At 37.2% G+C, this 21,447-nt stretch overlaps 1 protein-coding gene across 1 annotated transcript; it reads right to left on the bottom strand.

Annotated features, from left to right (window-relative positions):
• Positions 1 to 16,321: 16,321 nt before the first annotated feature.
• Positions 16,322 to 20,458, bottom strand: LOC104102614 (phosphatidylinositol 4-phosphate 5-kinase 6-like). Its single transcript, XM_009610376.4, has 8 exons — positions 18,982 to 20,458; positions 18,577 to 18,744; positions 18,333 to 18,498; positions 18,112 to 18,228; positions 17,838 to 18,031; positions 17,609 to 17,739; positions 17,350 to 17,428; positions 16,322 to 16,941 (listed from the first exon to the last, which is right to left on the bottom strand). Exons 1-8 carry the CDS (start codon positions 20,139 to 20,141, stop codon positions 16,653 to 16,655), a joined length of 2,304 nt encoding a protein of 767 aa, XP_009608671.1. The 5' UTR covers positions 20,142 to 20,458; the 3' UTR covers positions 16,322 to 16,652.
• Between the last annotated feature and the right edge of the window lie 989 nt (positions 20,459 to 21,447).

Here is a 21,447-nt window from a genome sequence, read left to right as displayed (position 1 = left end):
TGCCCTGGTAATAGAATGAGGGTGTAATTGTGACAAATAAAGGATGACGTTTGGGCCTTCGATTGAGTAAGGATGTGAAGAAAAAAATAATAATAAAGGGATTTCAAGAATTGTACAGGATTAAAATACCCACGTAAGTGAATCACATTGGGATGCTATGAAATACGGTTATGGAAGTATGGTATCGTCCCTAGGTGTATCAGTCTAATTACTCCAGATGACCCCGATAAGACATGGGCCCTAGCGGCAATGTTACATAAAAGGTCAAGTTATCAGTGGTAGATTATAGATCAACGTTAAGGTGAATCGACAATAGATGGATAAAGCTCCAATGTATAAGAGGAGATAAGGATTCCATCCTTTAGATGAACAATAATAAGGAAGCATTAAAGGACTTGGATTTATACATCTATGATAAGAAGCGAGAGAGCAACCTGGAATTGGGTAGCAGACCTCGATAATAATAAAACCAAGGTAAGAGTTATGGTATATTATGACCTACTTAGATGCAGTAAAGTTATGCGGATAGATAACCGGGCCTATGAAATAAGATATAGCAATATTCGTAAGTTCAAAAAAAGTACCGAGCAAAGAACTTCAAGTATACCTATAGATGCCTAGAGGGACATCTTGTCAAGCTCTGTATATGTTTACAAAGTGAGGCCTAGAGATTGGGTAAAAGCTGGAGGAAAAAGGAGAGAAAAGTCACATAGGCGCACTCACAAGATCAGAGTCGTACATGCTGCATGATAAAAGGTAGCAACAGTTACGAGATTGGAAGGATTCCGACTACAAGTCGTGGTATGAGAAGGAGGCCTAAGGGGGGGAATTCCCTGGACTTTGGATTCATTCATAGAATAGTTGCCTAGATGGCAACAAGAGTACTAAAGTATTCGCAAGAGCTATGGGTTATGAGAATGATAAGTGCATCAGTCAACATTCGAGGACGAATGTTCCAAAGGGGGGAATGATGTTACACCCCATATTTTCGTAGGTGAAAGTACACCATAAGTAAATTGATGGAAGCTCGGAAATGAGAGGTTACATCCCGCATTTTCATATGTTAAAGTTTTGTCCTAAGTTAATCGACGTAAGTTCGGGAATAAGATTATTTTGAGATTATAAGCATTATGCTATTTCTAACAAGTGATGAGTAAATTCGTGAAGGTGAGAGGGTAAGCAAATTGAAGAAAATGAATTTCATCGAAGTTTGACATTTTGGGATAAAAATATGGCCCGAGCTAAAATACCTAGTATTTATGGACTAGTCCCATACAAAGTACCACATGGCCATGATAGTAAGGTGTATAAGGTGTGTTTAAAGTGAGTAGTATTATAAGTAATTTGAGATAATTCTTAATTATGTGAATAATCGGATAATTATTGATTTTAGTCGGAGATTAACAATTAATTAAGATGATTGGTGTTTAATTATTGGATAAGGATATCATCCTTAATGTGGCAGCAAGCCACCCAAATATATATATGACTCTTAAGTCATTATTGAGTAGGTGGCAAGACTAAAGGTAAAGGAATGTGGTTAAGCCACCATTCCATATTTAAAACATCTCCCAACTTAAGAATCTGAAAGCAACATAAGTCATTAACTTAGGAATCATGAAAGAAATGTAAGTCATTATCTTGAGAATCATGAAAGCAACGTATTAGTCATTATCTTAAGAATCATTCAAGCAACGTATTAGTTTTAATCTCCATGGACCAGCAACGTTGGATGCTAAGCTTGCTAACGTATTTTTTCCTACTTCGATCCACCGTTACGTGTTTTCGCAAAAGATGTATGTTAGAGAAAATGTCAAGAGAATCGGTTCAGGTATGTTAAGGCTATCCCTTCTTTCCTTTTGGCGTGGTCCAAATGATACAAATAAAACGAGAAAATTACACAACTTTCATAAATGACTCTATTCATAGAAATATTAGGAGTGTCTATATTCTTGATTCCCCATGTGTCTTATTATTCTATTATCTGTTCATGGGTCTCAGAAAAATACGTATTTGATAAAGTTTATCTGAAAGACATGTTGATTTTATGATATTTTGAGAAATCCTATTAACATAATTCTTATGCATTTCATGCATTTATACATGCACATTGACCCTTGACCAGATGGCGTTATATACATATGTATATTATATGTATAGGGGATATGAAAAAAGGTTGTGGCGTTATATACGCACCACCACCTGATCAGCTGGTATAAGTTGACGATTTGCCCACAATGGCCGAAATGATATGATTGGATGCCCTCATAGGCTTAATGATGTTATGAATGCATATACCTAAGCATGGTATGACATTTCTATGCATATGCATAACATTATAAAAATGAAATGATTCACAGAGTTATGCAGACGTACATGTCGAGTCTTTTCTCCATGTTTCTCTCATGTCTATGTACTGATTTTTTATTCCTTACATACTCGGTACATTATTTGTATTGATATCCTTTTTGCCTGGGGACGCTGCGTTTCATGCCCGCAGGTCTCGATAAACAGGTCGAGAGTCCTCCAAGTAGGCGATCATCTCAGCGGAAGATGTTGGTGCACTCCATTTGCTCCGGAGTTGCTTGTTTGGTCTGTATGATTTAGATGTGTATTGTTTGGTATGGCGGGTCTCTGTCCCAACCTTTATGACAATTATGTATTCTTAGAGGCTTGTAGACAGACGTCATGTACGTAAAAGATTGTATGGCCTTGTCGGCCTATGTTCAGTGTATGAGTGGTTATTTTGGTCTTATAGGTCGTATGTCTTATGTATAAGTTGGTATTTCATGTTGTATTCTACTTATCTCACGTCTACCTCTCCGGCTCAGTTATCTATGATAGTATGATACGAAAAGATATGTTATGTTGGTACTCGGTTGAGTAAGGTACCGGGTGCCCGTCACGGCCGATAGGTTTGGGTTGTGCCACTAAGACTCTTAGTTGCTCATAGGTGTACTAAAAGTCGTGATTAGAGATTCTTTATTGTCGATAATCTATAAAGATGCTTGAAAGTAAAAGAAGTGAGTTGGGGATATAAAGTGTAGACACCGCACCAATGATGAAAGTTATGATTGTGGCCAATAGCGCCAATTAAATAAAATGATGTGTGAAATATTATGAAATGAGCCTTGATTCAATTATTCCAAATTGACTCCGAAAATAGAATTATCCAAAAGCTTATGTACTCAAGTCATGTCCAAATGTGGTTGTTCTAACTAATGCTACGCTTCGTAAGTATTCCAATATGTTTTAAGCCTTTACATATTTATGAGTTGAAATTATGTATTGCCCTTTTGGGGAAAGGTACTTTAAGAATATTCTCTATGTTGATGTTTATGATGATGAGCCTTGAAAGTAATAAAATGAAAGTATGTAATATGAGATACGGCCACCGTGCCATGAATGAAGAATAATATGTATGGAAAAAAAAAGGAGCCAATAAAATAATGATGTTGTAAGTAATTGAAAGTACTAATGGAGTGATAGTATGAACATGAAATGTAGTTGTTTGCCTAAATGAGAATTACGAGGTGTTGTATGTCCCAATGGTTTCAAATGTAGTTGTATGCTTCCGAAATAATGTATGTAAATGACTTCGATGTTAAGTCCTCAAGAATCATGAACTTAGCTAATGACCTCAAGATGTCAAGTGAGTGAATAACGAGATGAAAGGGAGATGTCCTACGCTAAAATGATGATGAACCTTAAGAAAAGAAATTGGGCTCATGTGCCATTGAAATTGACTTATTGATTCACCATGCATGAGCTAATGTAATGAGCTATGTTTCTCCATGATGAGCATGAACATGAAGTGTTCCAATGATCCGGGAACTTATGACCTTAATGTGATGTTAAACATGTCGCTTTGAGTTTATATATGGTTATGTGCATAATGATGTGTATGAACCCTATGGACGGGCTATGAAATGCATAGGTGTATAATATGTGAATCCTGTGAACGGTCTATAAAATGCACAAGTGTATTGTGTAAGTAAACACTGTGAACGGTCTATGAAATGCAAAGGTGTATTGTGTAAGTAAACACTATGAACGGTCTATGAAACGCACAGGTGTAATGTGTAAGTAAACACTGTGAACGGTCTATGAAACACACAAGTGTATTGTGTAAGTAAACACTGTGAACGGTCTATGAAACGCACATGTGTATTGTATGGTATATGTGAATCCTATGAACGATCTATGAAACACATAGGTGTATTGTCTATGGAATCCTATGAATAGTCTATGAAACACGTAAATGTTTTAATATGATATGTGAAAACTAAGGACGGTTTATGAAATGTATACGTAAGATAAGAGAGGGATATGGACGGTCTAGTGAGACGCATTGTTAACGCAGACATTACGTGCCATTTTCATTGGTCTTGTTTGTACATGTTGTTTCAATTATTTTATATTATGTATACCACGCATAGTCCAAAATGGCCCAGTTAATCCTAAACGAAGTTTAAAATGATGTAAGCATAACGAGACTTGAAATGTGAATCTATGGGATATTTTGTAGTTCTTGATGTACTTCATATGACTCTTATTTGAATTACCATTTCATATGTTGTTCTGTTTGTTACATGCGAGTACTATTCCACATGTACTCACATCCCTTTTACTTGGGACACTGCATCTTTTAATGGATGCAGGTATACATCTACAGGATGATATAGATCTTTGATAGGGATCTTCTTCACTACTCAGCTTATAGTGAGCACGCTACAATTCTAGTGGGTGTTTGGGTCTAGTTCATTTTATGTATATAGGTATCCATTGTCATAGAAGCTCCATATACATTGTGGGTCATGTAATTAAAGATTTGAGTTTTGTCATGTATTTATGTTCACAGTATTTACAGTTATTTATAGAGTTGTGTAACCACCACGAGAAAGAAAATATGGGCCATTGAGCCAAGTGTATTTAATATGGAAGTCAGGATCTTATTATGTCATGGTAAATCATGCATGAGTGATGATGAGAGGTTAATGTAAATTAGGCTTGCTCGAATGGGTTTACTCGGTTGAGCGCCGGTTACGCTCCTTGATTTCTGGGCATGACACTCTATTAGAGGTATGTAGACAGTCATGTATAGTTGGATAGTATGTAGTCTTGTCGGCTTCCAGTTTTGGATATATAGTTGTCTATAGCAAACTTGTCGGCTCGCTCTACCGTATTCCGCATGTATATGTATATATGTCTTTTGGACATGTTTTTCTCACGTATGTTATTCACGTAATTCAGCAGTTTAATGACAGATGCTATTCATGACCTACCCTTAATTCATGTTTATATCTTTGACGCATGCTTAGGGGTGTTCGACAGGCCCATCGGTTTGGGTCGTGTGTTACACCCCATATTGTCGTACGTGAAAGTACGCCATAAATAAATTGATAAAAGCTCGGAAATGAGATGTTACATCCTGCATTTTTGTACGTTAAAATTTTCGTCGTAAGTTAATCGACGTAAGTTCGGGAATGAGATTTTTTTGGGATTATAATTATTTTGCTACTTCAAACAAGTGATGAGTAAATTCGTGAAGGTGAGAGGGTAAGCAAATCGAAGAAAATGAATTTCGTCAAAGTTTGACAATTTGGGATAAAATACGGTCCGAGCTATAATACCCGATATTTATGGACTAGTGCCATCATATAAGGTACCACATGATCATGATGGTATGATGTATAAAGTGTGTTAAAAATGAGTAATATTTTAAGTAATTTGAGATAATTCTTAATTATGTGGGTAATTGATTAATTATTGGATCAATGGGAGATTAACCATGTAATTAAGGATTTATGGATAATTAATAGGTGGGGACAAAGCCATCCCCCCTCCCCCCCCCCCCACACGGCAGCAAGTGGAGAAAGAGCTAATGACTCTTGACTTTAGACAATTAAATAAGAAGGACACATGGACAATACATTCATTGCAAACACATAGAAGGGAAGTGTACATTAGTCATCTTTTACTTATCTTCAATTGAGATAAAAATTCATTTGGAGAGGGATAGTGGCGGTGGCAGTATGTAAAAGCAAAGAAATATAAGAGTTATTTCCTTTCCTCATATTCACTTTTTGGAGGATATACTTATAACATATATATCAAGCAACATTGTTAGCAAGAGTAATATATTTGTTGCTTCTTCTCAATAATATTAGAAATGGCCCTTGTGAAATTTGAGCTACAAAGGTAGATATATCTCTTTACACTAAAGCAAAAAGTGAAGAAGACTAGTTTTGGCATACAAGATTGAGGAGATTGTTCACATATACAAGTAGGAAGTTGGCATTAAACGTATGTTAAGGCTATCCCTTCTTTCTTTTTGGCATGATCCATACGATACAAACGAAACGAGTAAACACACAATTTTCATAAATGACTCTATTAATAGAATTATTAGGGTTATCTATGTTATTGATTCCCTATATGAATTATTATTATATCTTCTGTTCATGGGTCTCAGAAAAATACGTATTTGATAAAGTTTATCCGAAAGGCATATTGATTTTATGACAATCCAAGAAATCTTATTAACATAATTCTTATGCATTTCATGCATTTATACATGTACATTGACCCATGACCAGATGGATATACGCGTATATTATATGTATATGGGATATGAAAAAAGGTTATCGTGTTATATACGCACCACCACCTGATCAGCTGGTATACGTTGATGAGTTGCCCACAGTGGCCGAGATGATATGATGGGATGCCCTCAGAGGCTTGATGATATTATGAATGCATATACCTAAGCATGGTATGATATTTCTACGTCATATGCATGACATTGTAAATATTAATGATTCACAAAGTTATTCAGTCATACATGTTGAGTCTTTTACTCCATGTTTTTCTCATGTCTATTGTTTACTGATTTTCATTCCTTATATACTTGGTACATTATTTGTACTGATGTTCCTTTACCTGGAGACGCTGTGTTTCATGCTTGCAGGCCCCGATAAACAGGTCGAGAGTCCTCTAAGTAGGCTATCAGCTCAGTAGAAGATGCTGGTGCGCTCTATTTGCTCCAGAATTATTTGTTTGGTCAGTATGATTTAGACGTGTATTGTTTGTATGGCGGGGCTCTGTCTCGACCTTTATGACAATTATGTATTCTTAGAGGCTTGTAGACAGATGTCATGTACGTAAAAGATTGTATGGCCTTGTCAGCCTATGTTCAGTGTACGAGTGGTTATTTTGGTCTTATAGGCCCGTATGTCTTATGTATAAGTTGATATTTCATGTTGTATTCTATTTATCTCACGACAGCCTCTCCGGCTCAGTTATCCATGATAGTATGATACGAAAAGATATGTTATGTTGGTACTCGATTGAGTAAGGTACCGGGTGCCCGTCGCAGCCCATCGATTTGGGTCGTGACATCGTGACACTGTGATGGGGAGTCATTGTTCAAGTCATGTTCATTGTGAGCTTGTAAAAGTGTTTGCTACTAGTAAATAGGATATGCTTGATTGTTGTGATGCTTGTGATCAAGTACTATTTCATGTAGAGGAATCCATGAGATTTGTAATTGATCCTTGGCTATATCATAAAAGTATCTTATTTGATACATGTGGTAGAGATACTTATTTTAAATAGATGTGTGATGAATCTTTTGTAATTTCTTTGTCATGCATATTTTTGGACTACTTTAAGAGAGGTTTTTATTGGACAAATCTAAGTAAGCATAAATTTTATTGGGATGATGATGTCCATATGCTTTATAAGGGAGTATATCCTATTAGGCTTAATTGGGTTAAGTGGACACATGGTCACTATTTTGTTTTATTCCTACTATTTTTTCAGATTGGTGGATGCCATGTACTAGTGCATGTCTTCTTTTTCTTGCAAGGTCAAAATTTGAGGACGGATTTTCTTCAAGAAGTGGGGAATGATAACATCCTAAAAAGCTCAACTATATTCAAGGACAATAATGAAGCTTTGGAATCTCAAAGAGGGCCTTCAACAAGATGTCAAGCTAAAGAGTTGCAAAACAAGGTTATTATACTTCAAGTGCAAATAAAGAAGTTGTTAATTAGGAGGAAGAGCTCAAGGATAAAGATGTGAATTAGCTAGGTGATACAATTGTTTTATGGCCCAAATTTATGTCCAAGTAGAGGAGTATTAGATCCCAAGAGATATCCTTTGAAGAAGGTCCTAATCAGTCCACTTTTGGACCATTTTGGCACCTAAAATGTGTCCAAACCTGCAGCCAAATAAGTCCTACATGAAGTCACGTTTTTATAACATAAAGGGACTTACTTGATATCAAAGAAGGGTGCAATAGTCGTGCTAGAAGTTGAGTGCAAGTTGGTGCCAAGTTGCTTGCAAATTTCCTTCAAAATTTCCAAGATTCTATCCAAGATTGTGTTTGGACTTTCAAGATCCTATCCTAAGGTACTTGGACTTTTTGTCCAAAGTAGTTAGGACTTTCTTTCTTTTCCAAGATTTCCAAGATTCGTTTTGGACTTTCAAGATCCTATCCTTAGGTAGTTGGACTTTTTGTTCAAAGTAGTTAGGACTTTCTTTCTTTTCCAAGATGTCTAAGATTTCCAAGATTGGTTTTGGACTTTCAAGATCCTATCCTAAGGTAGTTGGACTTTTGTCCAAAGTAGTTAGGACTTTCTTTCTTTGTTTTTGTGGTAGAATTTCGTGACTCCCTCTCTATATAAAGGGGTGTCTTCTTTGTTTTTAGGGAGATTATGATTGACAATATGAACAAAAATTATGAGATTTTTCTTGCACTCTTGTGTATGGCTACTCTTGGATTTATTCTTCAACCTTCAAGAATCAACTTAAGGTGGTAAGATTAAACCCTTTTCGAAATCTTAGATCACTTCTAGGTATTCAAGAAAGGTGATAAGTTTAGGCCTATTGTTGTTCTTGTTATTCTAAAGGGTCGGGTTTCACAATCTATCTCTTGTTTTTAATTCTCTACCAAAGGCGATTAGTTTTTTGTTAGCTAATTGTTATTGCTAGGATTCAACTTCAAGAGTAGAATTCATGAATTCAAGAAACTCTTTCTTGAATTCAATCTATTTTTAATTTCTGTCTTTTTTTCGTTTCCCTATTTTCTTTTAGCATCCGAACGTTTCTTGATTTTTTTGTTTTTCTTTAGAAAATTCTTGAATCCCCTATCGTATTGTTATCAGTACCTATATACCACTATGATTTTAGTACGGAGTCTGATCTTAGCCCGATCGGCTAAGCCATCTCACCCCGAGACATCCAATCATAACACCACCATGTGCGCAGCATGGCGTCCGATCTCAGCCCGATCGGCTAAGCCATCTCACCACAATGCCGTATGGGTCGATATCACATCACATCCTGCTAGCAATAATCTTATCTCATTTAAGGGGAAATATCTCAACACATCAATCTCATCCCATATGAGGGGAAACAATCTCGTCACATCAACACGGGGATTTACCCCTCAATCACTCCTACACCGGCATGTGTAATTTTGAAGTTAGGTTATTTCGACCTGCCTTTCCTCGGTGACTAAACGATACTCCCAAAGCATTTATTATTCAAAGGATTTAAAACTCATTTCATAATCTTTCACACATCTTTCCATTTTATTGGCACTAGTGGCCACAATTGTAATATCATTATCGGCACGTCGGCCGTATTTCATATTTCATACTCACCCCTAAAACTTTCAGGCGTTACCAAGGATTATCATCAATAAGAAAATTCCAAATCAAGACTTTAAGTACACATATGAGCAAACAAGAGTCTTAAGCACATTGAGTTTCACTACCACGATTAGGCATACTAGCTTGCAATTGAAACATAGTTTTTAAATCATAACACCAAATACATTGATCATTCTAGATTACATTCTCGAAAGGAATCATAATATGAAAGAAACATTTGGAACACATTTTTGGTACATACATCTTTCAACATAACACTTATTTTATGATAATCAACTCTATTAGGAAGGACTTGGAACATGAGACATAATAAATTAAGCCAAACATAATTGCAACTTACGAGGACATCAAGGAAATCGATTCTACAAGAGGAGTTTAGCCAACATACCTCGCTTGAGCTTCCCTAAATTACTACAATATTTCGGAAATCCTAACGACTTCAATCTATTAGAAACATGACAAAATTGAACCATAATTAGGAAGATACTCATTTGAGCATTTTATTAAGCACTAGGTGTGCATTAAGGTTTCAAGGTCCTCCCATGGTGGATTCCTTTACCCCACAATCAATCCCCAATTCAATAGGCCACCCACAAATACTCCACAACCTTCCTACCACCTTTATTAGTACATGCATACATAAATAACAACTCTTATTCTCAAAACTTCTTCCCATTACCTATTCCCAATCCAAATTTCGAAATCGAAGGCTAGGGCTAGAGTCTTACCTTTTGGATGAAGGCCTTGTGAGTTATCCTTGTGAATTCTTCCCGACTTGAGCAAAGATTGATGAACAAATAGCTTAGGAATTCTTCTTCTCATTCTAGACTGCTTTCCTCTCACTAAAATATCAGTTTGAACCTTCTAAAATGACCCCTAAGGTTATTTTATAAAAATGGGGTCGGGTTTTAAAACCAGAAAATGGTCCCTCTGAACTCAACTCTGCGGTTGTAGAGTGTACCGCATATCAGGTCTGCGGCCCGCAAAATGGTCTGCAGAAATGTTCCCAAAAAACTGGATTGGTCTGGTCCAATCTGCGGCCGGGTCTGCGGCCCGCATATTAATTGTACGGCCGCAGAATCTCCCTCCAAAAATCTTCATGTTGGTTCTGCGACGGATGTGCGCCCTGCGAAACGATTATGTAGTCACATAGTTGACCGCAAAACAACCCCCAAAATTGGCCCATTTCTCTGCTTCACTCTGCGGCGGATCTGCAGTCCGCAGATCAATTCTGTGATCGCACAATGGATTGCAGAAACGTCCTGTTCTGCAACAATATTTCTTCAAATCCACAACGCTCTGCTCAACCCAAAAAGTCCGTACCACGGCGAGCAAGCTCGCCGCAAAGATTTTCTACAACCCTCAAATACATTAGCCTATCTCGGCACCACGAAAACCCGAATCTTAGGTAAAATTTTATGGGGCCTTACATCCTCCCCCGCTTAGGATCATTCATTCTCGAATGAGGGTCAAGATCCGCCATTAGCATCCAATGTGACCCAACTGTTACTTCACACACCAGCAGTTCTAAATTTTGACTAACTCCCTAAATTTTCAAAAATTTCTCTAGAATCTCCCCTGTAATTGGGCGTATCCACCTGCCAGAGAATCCCAAAACCAGTCCTAATAGCATAACCATAACACAACGATGTAAAACAACATGGAAATAACACCGGCCACAATGCCATAAATATTACATTACCAAGAAGGAGTATCCCTAACATAAACTATACAGGGGAAACATAATTTGTAGTAAGTTAGCTTTTAACATCATGGACTTAACTACATAGCTATTCAAATGAGGATACTTCTTCTTCATCTCTTCCTCGGCTTCCCAGGTCGCCTCTTCGACCTGTTGGTTTCGTCATAATACTTTCACGGAAGCAATTTTTTTATTTTTCAGCTTTCGAACTTGCCTATCAAGAATAGCAACTGGAATCTCTTCATAAGTCAATTCCTCATTAACCTCTATAGTCTCAACCGGAACAATAAAAGACGGATCTCTAACCACCTTCTTCAACATGGATACATGAAATGCCGGGTGCACTAAAGACATCTCTGGACCAATCCTCTTAATGATTTTGTATTGTCCGACATACCTCGGACTCAATTTTCCTTTCTTACCAAACCGCATTATACCTTCATAGGGGAAACCTTCAAGAATATCCAATCATCCTCTTGGAACTCTAAATCCTTACGGCGTACATCTGAATAGGACTTCTGACGACTGTGGGAAGTTTTCAACAGTTCCTTAATGATCTTAACCTTCTCCATAGCTTGGTACACGAGGTCTGGCCCTATCATCTCCGCTTCTGCAATCTCGAACTACCCAATGGGAGATCTACATCTCCTGCCATATAGAGCCTCGAACGGTGCCATCTGAATGCTAGTATGATAACTGTTATTGTAGGAAAATTCTATGAGTGAAAAGTGATCATCCCAGCTACCCTTGAAGTCAAGAACACAAGCGCATAACATATCCTCATGCTTCTGAATGGTCCGCTTTTCTTGCCCGTCGGTCTGTGGATGAAAAGTTGTACTAAGATTCACCTGGGTACCCAATGCTTGCCAAAATTTCTTCCAAAAATTTGCTGTGAACTGTGCCCCTCGATCGAAGATAATAGAAACTAGAGTGCCATGCAACCTGACTATTACGACCCAAACCGATGGGCCGCGACGGGCACCCGGTGCCCTTACTCAATCGAGTACCAACATAACGTATCTTTCGTATTATTTTATCATAGGTAAATGAACCAGAGTAAAGCATGAGGAAATGCAAACATATACATAAGTTATACTGGCCTATAAGACCAAAATTACACTGAACATAGGCCGACAAGGCCGTATAATCTTTCACGTACACGACATATGTTTACAAGCCTCTAAGAGTAGATAAATACCATAAAGGTCGGGACAGAGCCCCGCCATACCAATCAATACATGACCAAATCGTACTAACCAAATAAGCAACTCCGGAGCAAATGGAGCGCACCAACACCTTTCGCTGAGCTGATAGCCTACTTGGAGGACTCACAACCTGTCTATCAGGACCTGCGGGCATGAAACGCATCATCCCCAGGCAAAAGAGACGTCAGTACAAATAATGTACCGAGTATGTAAGGAATAAAAATCGGTAAATAATAGACATGAGAGAAACATGGAGTAAAAGACTCGACATATAAGTGTGAATAGCTCTGTGAATCATTTAATACTTATAATGTCATGCATATGCGTATAAATGTCATACCATGCATGGGTATATGCGTTCATAACATTATCAAGCCTCTGAGGGCATCTCATCATATCATCTCAGCCACTGTGGGCAAATCATCAATGTATACCAACTGATCAGGTGGTGGTGCATATATAACACTGTAACCTTTTTCCATATCCCATATATATATATATAATATACATATATACACGCATATAACGCCATCTGGTCATGGGTTAATGTACATGTATAAATGAATGCAATGCATGAGAAGTACGTCAATAAAATTTCTCGGAATGTCATAAGACCATTATACATTTGAATAATGTCATAAAATAAACTTATCAACTTACGTATTTTCTGAGACCCATGAACAGAATATAAGACACATGGGGAATCAAGAATATAGACACCCCTAGTATTTCTATGAATAAAGTCATTTATGAAAGTTGCGTATTTTGCTCGTTTCATTTATATCATTTGGATCATGCCAAAAGAAAGAAGGGATAGCCTTAACATACCTGAACCGATTCTCTTGACAATCCCTTTTACACCTGTTGATTGCGACAACACGTAACGGCGGATCAAAGTAGGAAAATATCCGTATGATATTCTTGAGAAAGATTGTACCGAACTCTCTTAGAATTGCAATTCCTGTTGCTGTAGCGTTTCTCTATTTGGTATTTTCTTTCTTCATTATAGCAATTCATCACCCTATTAATGCTTATTATCGTCCGTTTTACTCCATCTATATTTATTATTTTTATTTTTTTACTGGATATGGATTCTAAAAAAATAAAAGAAGTTTTTGAAACATAAGTTACATATGAAAAAAAAAATTCCGAATGTACTTTTCTTATGCACATAAAAGATATATTAAAAAAATTTCCAATGAACTCCACAAAGAAATCATGTCAACTCTTACAAGTGCATCTCATTAAAATAAAATAAAAACGTTAGTATTAAGAGTTTCTAGTTTTTAAAGGGCTCAACGAAAGGGACGAACAAAGAAACAAGAAAGAATGTCAAATAAATAACGACGAAAAGAGTACACTCTCTGGGTCTTTATCTGTGCTTTAGCTAAAATATTTTGATATAATTGTAACATGAGAAAAATAAGAAGGTATTGAATACTTTATTCAACCTCCCCCCACCCCAATTATACAAGAACAAGAATATATGATACTTAAGTACTCATTTAAGGAAGAGATGGGGATAGGGGTTATAAGAATTTCCCTTTGAGAACTCATCCGTTAGCAAGTCTAGGTATTTGTCCTTAATGAATTAGGGGGCATTTTATCATAGGTGAGTGGGCCCCTACTTAAGGTGATTACTAAGCTAAAAATTTCTCAAATTTTACCACATAGCCTCATACTTACTTAGTCATCCTTAGGCTTGATTAGGACTCCATACATGCTGCCACGTTGGGGGAGGGCTCCTTAATCTTATCAAAATATCTTAATTAATTGTTAATCACCCACTAAAATTAATAATTATCCGATTATCTACATAATTAAGAATTATCTCAAATTACTTAAAATGCTACTCACTTTTAACACACCTTATACACCTTACTATAATGGTCATGTGGTACTTTGTATGATATTAATCCATAAATACGGGGTACTGTAGTTTGGACCGTATTTTATCTCAAAATAATCTCATTCCCGAACTTACGTCGATTAACTTACGACGAAACTTTAACGTACGAAAATGCGGGATGTAATATCTCATTTCCGAGCTTTCATCAATTTACTTATGGCGTACTTTTACATACAAAAACATGGGGTGTAACACTGACTATTTCCTTAATATACAATTGAGCATACTGTTCCGCCGTGTCGGTCCCTCCGAACTCAACTCTGCGATCGCAGAGTGCACCACAGATCAAGTCTACGGACCGCAAAATGGTCCGCAGAAATGGTCCCAAAAACCTGGGCTGGTCTGGTCCAGTTTGCGGCCCGCATATCAATTATGCGGCCGCAGAATGGACCACAGAATCTCCCTCCGAAAAGCTTCATGCTGGTTCTGCGATGGATGTGCGGCCCGCGAAATAATTATGCGGTCGCATAGTTGACCGCAAAACAACCCCCAAAATTGGCCTATTTCTCTGCTTCACTCTGCGGCGGATCTGCGGTCTGCAGATCAGTTATGCGGTCACATAATGGACCGCAGAAATGCCTATTCTGCAATAATTTTTCTTCAACTCCCCAACGCTCTGCTCAACCCAAAAAGTCCGTACTCCAGACTAATTTTTCTACAACCCTCAAATACATTAGCCTACCTTGACATTACAAAACCTCAAATTTTATATGAAATTTTACGGGGCCTTACACACGTACTCCAGACCACTATTGTGCTAAGTGGTAGTGACTAGGGGGCGACGCGTGCACCAGGTCACATGATTGGACTATGTGATATTGATTGTTGACTTTATATTCGATTAGCACTTAGGCAAGAATCCGCCCCTCAGAGTATGGTATTCACATTGAGCATAGGCACAAGATCATATATATATGCTTTGGTGAGGGGCATTTATGGCAGGCACCTGTACAGTGTAAGTGTGGTTGTGTGTGTTATGGTGAGGGGCACTCGTGACAGGCACCATGAGTATGCTGAGTGTGTGTATACTTGACGACTTCACTTTGATGTATTGACTTGACATGTAGGCATAAAGATATATTTTTCTCATGCTAGATGGTAAATGAAATATCTTATATTATTAAAAGTTTGGAAAAATCATTGTTTCCTTGATAAACTTATATTTTAGTAATTTCGGTGGAAGGTTGGGCTGTGATTGTTATACTTGGAAAGCATGTCTAATTTTCAGTATTTGTGAACTAGTTGAACATGATATCTTTTGAGTTATTTACTTTTACTATCTTCATTTTATCATGTGTTGTTATTGATTATTGGTGTTGAACGCTGACTTTCTCCCGAGCTCGTCACTCATTTCAGCCCGAGATTAGGTTTGTTACTTATTGAGTACATGGGCTCGGTTGTACTCATACTATACTCTGTAGTTTATGTGCAGATCTAGGTACTTTCAGGCACGATGATTGCTAGAGTTCGCACCCGTTTCAGCTTGTGGAGACTACGAGGTAGCTGCAATATCGTTCGCAGACCTTTAAGTTCTCTTTTGTTTATTTTCGTTATCACTGTTCTATCATTCCGACATTTTTGTATTGAGGATTGACTTTGTATTTTGAGATTCTATAGTACTCATGTACTCGTTGACACCAGATCATGGGATGGTTGTAGCAACGTTATTGTTGTTATTTCAGATGTTTTATGATTATCCTAATGTTGAGATTTCTTTAGTTCCATTATTGTAATTATTGCTATTGTTTAATTGTTGGCTTGCCTATTAAGCGGTGTTAGGTGCCGTGATGGCTCCGGTGGGAGTTTGGTTGTGACAATTCTGCTGTGCAAATAAATCTTAACCAACTTTTTTCCCAAGTAAATTAGTTACATTGGTGCTGTTACTCTTACAACTATTTCTATACAATTATCATCTCAAATTAGTGTCTGTATCTATGAGACTAAGACTTAAAAATCATAAGAAAAATGAATGAAGGAAATGGAGGTGTACTAGTTCTTGGATGCAACCATAGTAAACTTTCAAAGACAATTACCAAAATGGTATACAGTTCTTGCCAAGCTTATCTCCTTTTTTAACAAAATAAGCTCCATCTTGCAGCTTGAAGCCTCTCCGCTAGATTCAGAATAAAGGGACTGAAAACTGAAGGTATTTCTTTCTAAGTGTCCTCTGTAAAAACTTTGAATATGTAATCCCGAAAACGCCTTGAGTATGCCTTTGGATCGACAGCTGAGATAGAGTTGGGGTCACATTGGATAGATTTGTATGCATGCTCAAGCTTTTTGGTAATGTCATAATCCTGAAGTATGTCTATGATTCCAAAAAATAATATCACATCATAGAACTCCCCTGTTGGTTCTCCTACTAACTGAAAGTCTAAGTCATTTTTCCTCTCTGTCCTTTCAACTCGTGCGGGCATGTTTATACCCAAACTTATGCTAGCCCACCTGCAGCATTCACTCATAAAATCAAAAAGGAGAAGAAACTGGCATCAATTGTAGTAGGCCAATTACTCTGAAGAGGTCATGAATAATGCATTCAATTGAGTTAGTTTATGATTAATACCACGAAACCAACCTTATTAGTAATGCATCCTAGCTCTAGATCATAAAAGAAATAAGGTTATATGTGTAGAAGGAATAAGCCATCCGAACTCTTTTAGCGATAATATAGAACAACCCTTATGAACACTATATCAAGGCATTCTAAGTGGAAAGTTGAGTACTACCGAAATGGAAAGTTGATTACTACCGAAATTCTAACATTTAAAATAGTGTTACATTTTAGCTTGTTTTCAAATAGTTTAAGTCAATTCGTTGAGAAAATTATGATCAAATGGAAGATAAAAATTGTACCCTGCAGGATTAAAAAGCAATTGATCCCTATCTGATCGAGAAAGATGAGGAACTGATCCATCTTCCAATCCTTCATTATCTGCAAGCAATGGAAAATGTCCTTGATTGTTCTATAAATGATCAATTACAAAGTTGGAGGAAACATGACAGTTAAAGGATTAAAAGCCCTGAAATTTTCCAAATGACTAATGTTTCATGATGAAAAGCTTAAACTAATATTCGCTAAGATTGAAATAAGCGGAAAAGCTATGCTACAAACCAGTAGGTGTTCTACAACCAGGAGGAGTTTGGTCTCCGGTGATACTTGCTTCCCTAAAATGAAGACCAACTAAAAGGCTGTAGTCCATCACTCTCTCTTGTTCCAGTAGCTCACAGTCCCTATCAACTTGTCTGAAAGTTGAAAAAAATCTTACTGTTCTTTCTTGCAATGCAAAAAGAATTAAAATATTAATGTTGAATCAGAGGTAAAGAATGAACTAGGATCCTACCTGCGGAATTCTTGAAACCATGTCTTTGGTAACATGAATATAAAGTTGAGGTCAAGGTCTTTCAGAGTTGTGGTTGCATCGATCTCTGATTCTGGCTTATCTGTCATCCGGCCAAATGTTGATCCTTTCAAGTCGAATCGTCTATGAATTGTATAGTCAGTGCAGAAGAGATTCCCCATGATAACAAATCGTACCTAAATAATTAAACATATAAGAAGTTCTCATATTGATATATTATGACTAACTTATTTTTTGTGGTGCCTCATGTCACTACCTTCTTCTGTGCTGGTCCGATTAGCTTAACACAATGCAGGCCGAAATACTTAGTCATAAGGGTATTTTCAAAAGCACGAACATGATTGAAATATGCATGCAACATCCTTAGAAGCACCTAAGAACCATCCATTGACAAGAAAAGTGAAAAGGGATTACTTTTTGGAGAGAAAAGCCATGCTAACCATATACATATATAGCGGCAGGATTTAGAAATCTCACTTTCACTTCTGCCTTCTTCATTGTCTTAATCATGTATCTATCATCGTTTGTCAAGTAGAAGAAGCTTCCGCTTTTTCCTGGGGAGCATAGCTCCCGAAGGGCATCATTTCCACAAATAGACAGCATATAATCAGCTGCATCCACTTTGAATAACATCCTTAAAGCCCTAGTAAATGTAGTCATCCATGAAGACTATAGAGGTATCCAATCTGGAACAAAAGAATGTCATGAACCACGAACTTACCTAAAAACTTTTGGGCAATAGTCTTTCCATCTGAATTCACAAGATGGATGAGGAGGTGTGCTTTTGGATCCTTCAGGTGGGAATCTTGTCCAGTACTTCTCTTTGGGATCAAATTCTGAAGACTTGAGATCAAGTGATGGAGCAGGTCCTGGCCTTCCTACTGAATGCCTGTGATATATTGAGCTTTCAAAATTGATGAGAACATACACAAGGAAACATCTAGATTTTTTATATAGAAAAAAAATGAGATAATTTTCTCATGTTGCAGATTATGCCATGAAAATACTGGTTCACATATAATGAATATTAATTTCTTTTAGTTATTATGGGTTTTCCCTGTAAAAGACATACAAGAATTGACAATGTACGAGAAATTAGCACAAATCACAAATTAAAACTAAGTACCTGATTCCCAACTGCAAATTGAGCATAAGCTCATAATTTTTATGCCCTTTGGAAATAGTCTCTCCTTGCCTTTTTGCTGACTTAGGAAGTCTAATGGGGCTCCCTCTAATATACCCATCATATTCTTGTGCACCAGCCATGGCATCATCTAAATAAGAAATATTCGAAGGTGTTCCTGCACAATCTGATAAGCGCGTTCGCCCAAATTCCCTATCTATAGGCGCTGCATCTATTCGACCATCTACGGACATCCTCCTCGGCCGAACGTTGTTTTCTGTCGCCTTAGCAGACCTCCAAACTGCCAGCTTTTTCTGAGAAGGCAATATTGAAACCCTCTCATTTGGACAAATGGTACATTCCATCAAATCAGTATAATAAACCTGTTGGGGATCCCAATAAAGGTTTCCTCCTTCTAACAATGATCCGGATGGATAAAATGTCCCACTATGTTCATTTGGTTCTTTACTCCAATTCCCAATATACAGGCTCCCATCAGCCCATTTAAATGTCCCATTTCCCTTAGGCACTCCATCTTCCCAATTCCCTTCATATACATTCTCATTTGTCCAACACATCTTACCTTTCCCACATATAACACCATTCTTCCATTCACCAACATAACAATTCCCATTCTTCCATGTATACTTACCATGTCCTTCTTGCAATCCGCGACTCCATTCCCCATCATAACAATCTCCGTTCGCGTATTCCTTAACACCATGGTGATGTTTCAAATTCATCACCCAAGAACCTCTAAATGAGTCCCCATTAGGCGCCATATACGTGCCTTCGCCATCCATATATCCACTCTTGAAATTCCCCTCATACATAGCTCCAGAGGGCCAACTAAATGTGCCTTTTCCCATCTTTTTGCCTCGAAACCAATCACCTACATACATGCACCCATCAGTCCACCAATATTTGCCGTGTCCATGGGGGAAATTATCGACCCAATAGCCACTATAGTAATCTCCATTAGGAAGGAACCTCTCCGAATGGTAAATTTGTCCGCTAGCGTGCCCCTCATTGTCATTTTCTGGATCTAGTTGATCAATAATTTCTTCCTCAGCCTGAGATGGTCCATAGGTACCAAATATTGTGTTGGCTCGTTTCCTGGCTACTGCTTGTGTTTTCTTCACGGTTGCCTCCCAAGCCTTCATGATAAGATAAAATCCTTTCTTCTAGTAATTTTTTCTTTATCTCGAAATGTATTTATGGTTTTAATCCGATAATAGCTAAAATAGGTTGATAGATTTTCATAATATTCATTCTGGATGAGGAAATGCATCAAACCAACTATTGTTGATCAGCCATGCAAAGACATGCAGATGATGAGATAGAGAATCACTCTCTTCTCTTTCATTCTCTCTCTCTCTCCCTCTCCTCTATCAGCTCCGGCTTGCTCGCTTTCTCTCTCTCTCTCTCCTCTCCTAACGTGTGATGGAATGACGAAGAAAACCAACACAAACCAAGAACAATCACTTTCTTTGTCCATTTTTTGACTCTTTATATATATATATATATATATATATATATATATATATATATATATATATATATATATATAAATTTTGATAGTTTAAAATATTTTCAGTGGTACTCTACTAAAGTAACGAGTACAAGGACGCAATTAATGTGAGTTGGTCCAAATTGGGACCTTGCAAGTCTAATGAATAAATGAATTTCCAACATAATGCGGAAGAGAATATTCAACTCACATAATGATTTCTATTCAACTTGACTTGCTCCAAATGGTTAAGAATACATGGCTATTTATAAGAGAAATCTTTCATGTATCTAGCCTATACTATATGTAAACATAATAAGTAAGTCCACACCTCACATCTTTCAAGGTACATGGATGACACTACTAGACATTGCACCTTTCAATGTACATCAATGTGTTCATACTCTACATGTACTAAATTAATATTCTAGTTCATGAACAAATGTAAATAAATAGAAACAAGTTTATATTGTTCACATTTCAACATCCCCTTAAACTTGTTTCGTCATTCCAAGAGCCTTCCTTAACTTTTGAAAAATCTGAATCTTCAACGGCTTGATGAAAATATCCGCAATTTGGTCTTATGATTTCACATGATCAAGCTCCATAACCTTATTTTCTTGTCCTTCAACCTTTTAGCCCAAAGGTTGATCGATGTAAACCTCTTCCTTCAAAACACTATTCAAGAAAGCCGACTTCACATCCATTTGATGAATTTCCCATTGATTTTGAGCTACCAAGAAAATAATAAAACGAATTGTTTCCAAATGAATAACTGGTGCAAATACCTCATCATAGTCAATATCGTCCTTTTACTTGTATCTCTTGCAGCTAATCTTGCTTTGTACCTTTCCACCTTACCCTTAGAATTTTTCTTCAACTTGTACACCCATTTGTGGTGTTTTTGCCTTTTGGAAGTATGACTAGTTCCCAAGTATCATTCTTCTTGATTGCCTTGA

This window comes from Nicotiana tomentosiformis, chromosome 12 (genome assembly GCF_000390325.3).
Source record: "Nicotiana tomentosiformis chromosome 12, ASM39032v3, whole genome shotgun sequence".
Classification (NCBI taxonomy): Eukaryota; Viridiplantae; Streptophyta; class Magnoliopsida; order Solanales; family Solanaceae; genus Nicotiana; species Nicotiana tomentosiformis.
The sequence above is the reverse complement of the archived record's forward strand: the minus strand, read 5'-3'. Positions and strand labels throughout refer to the sequence as shown.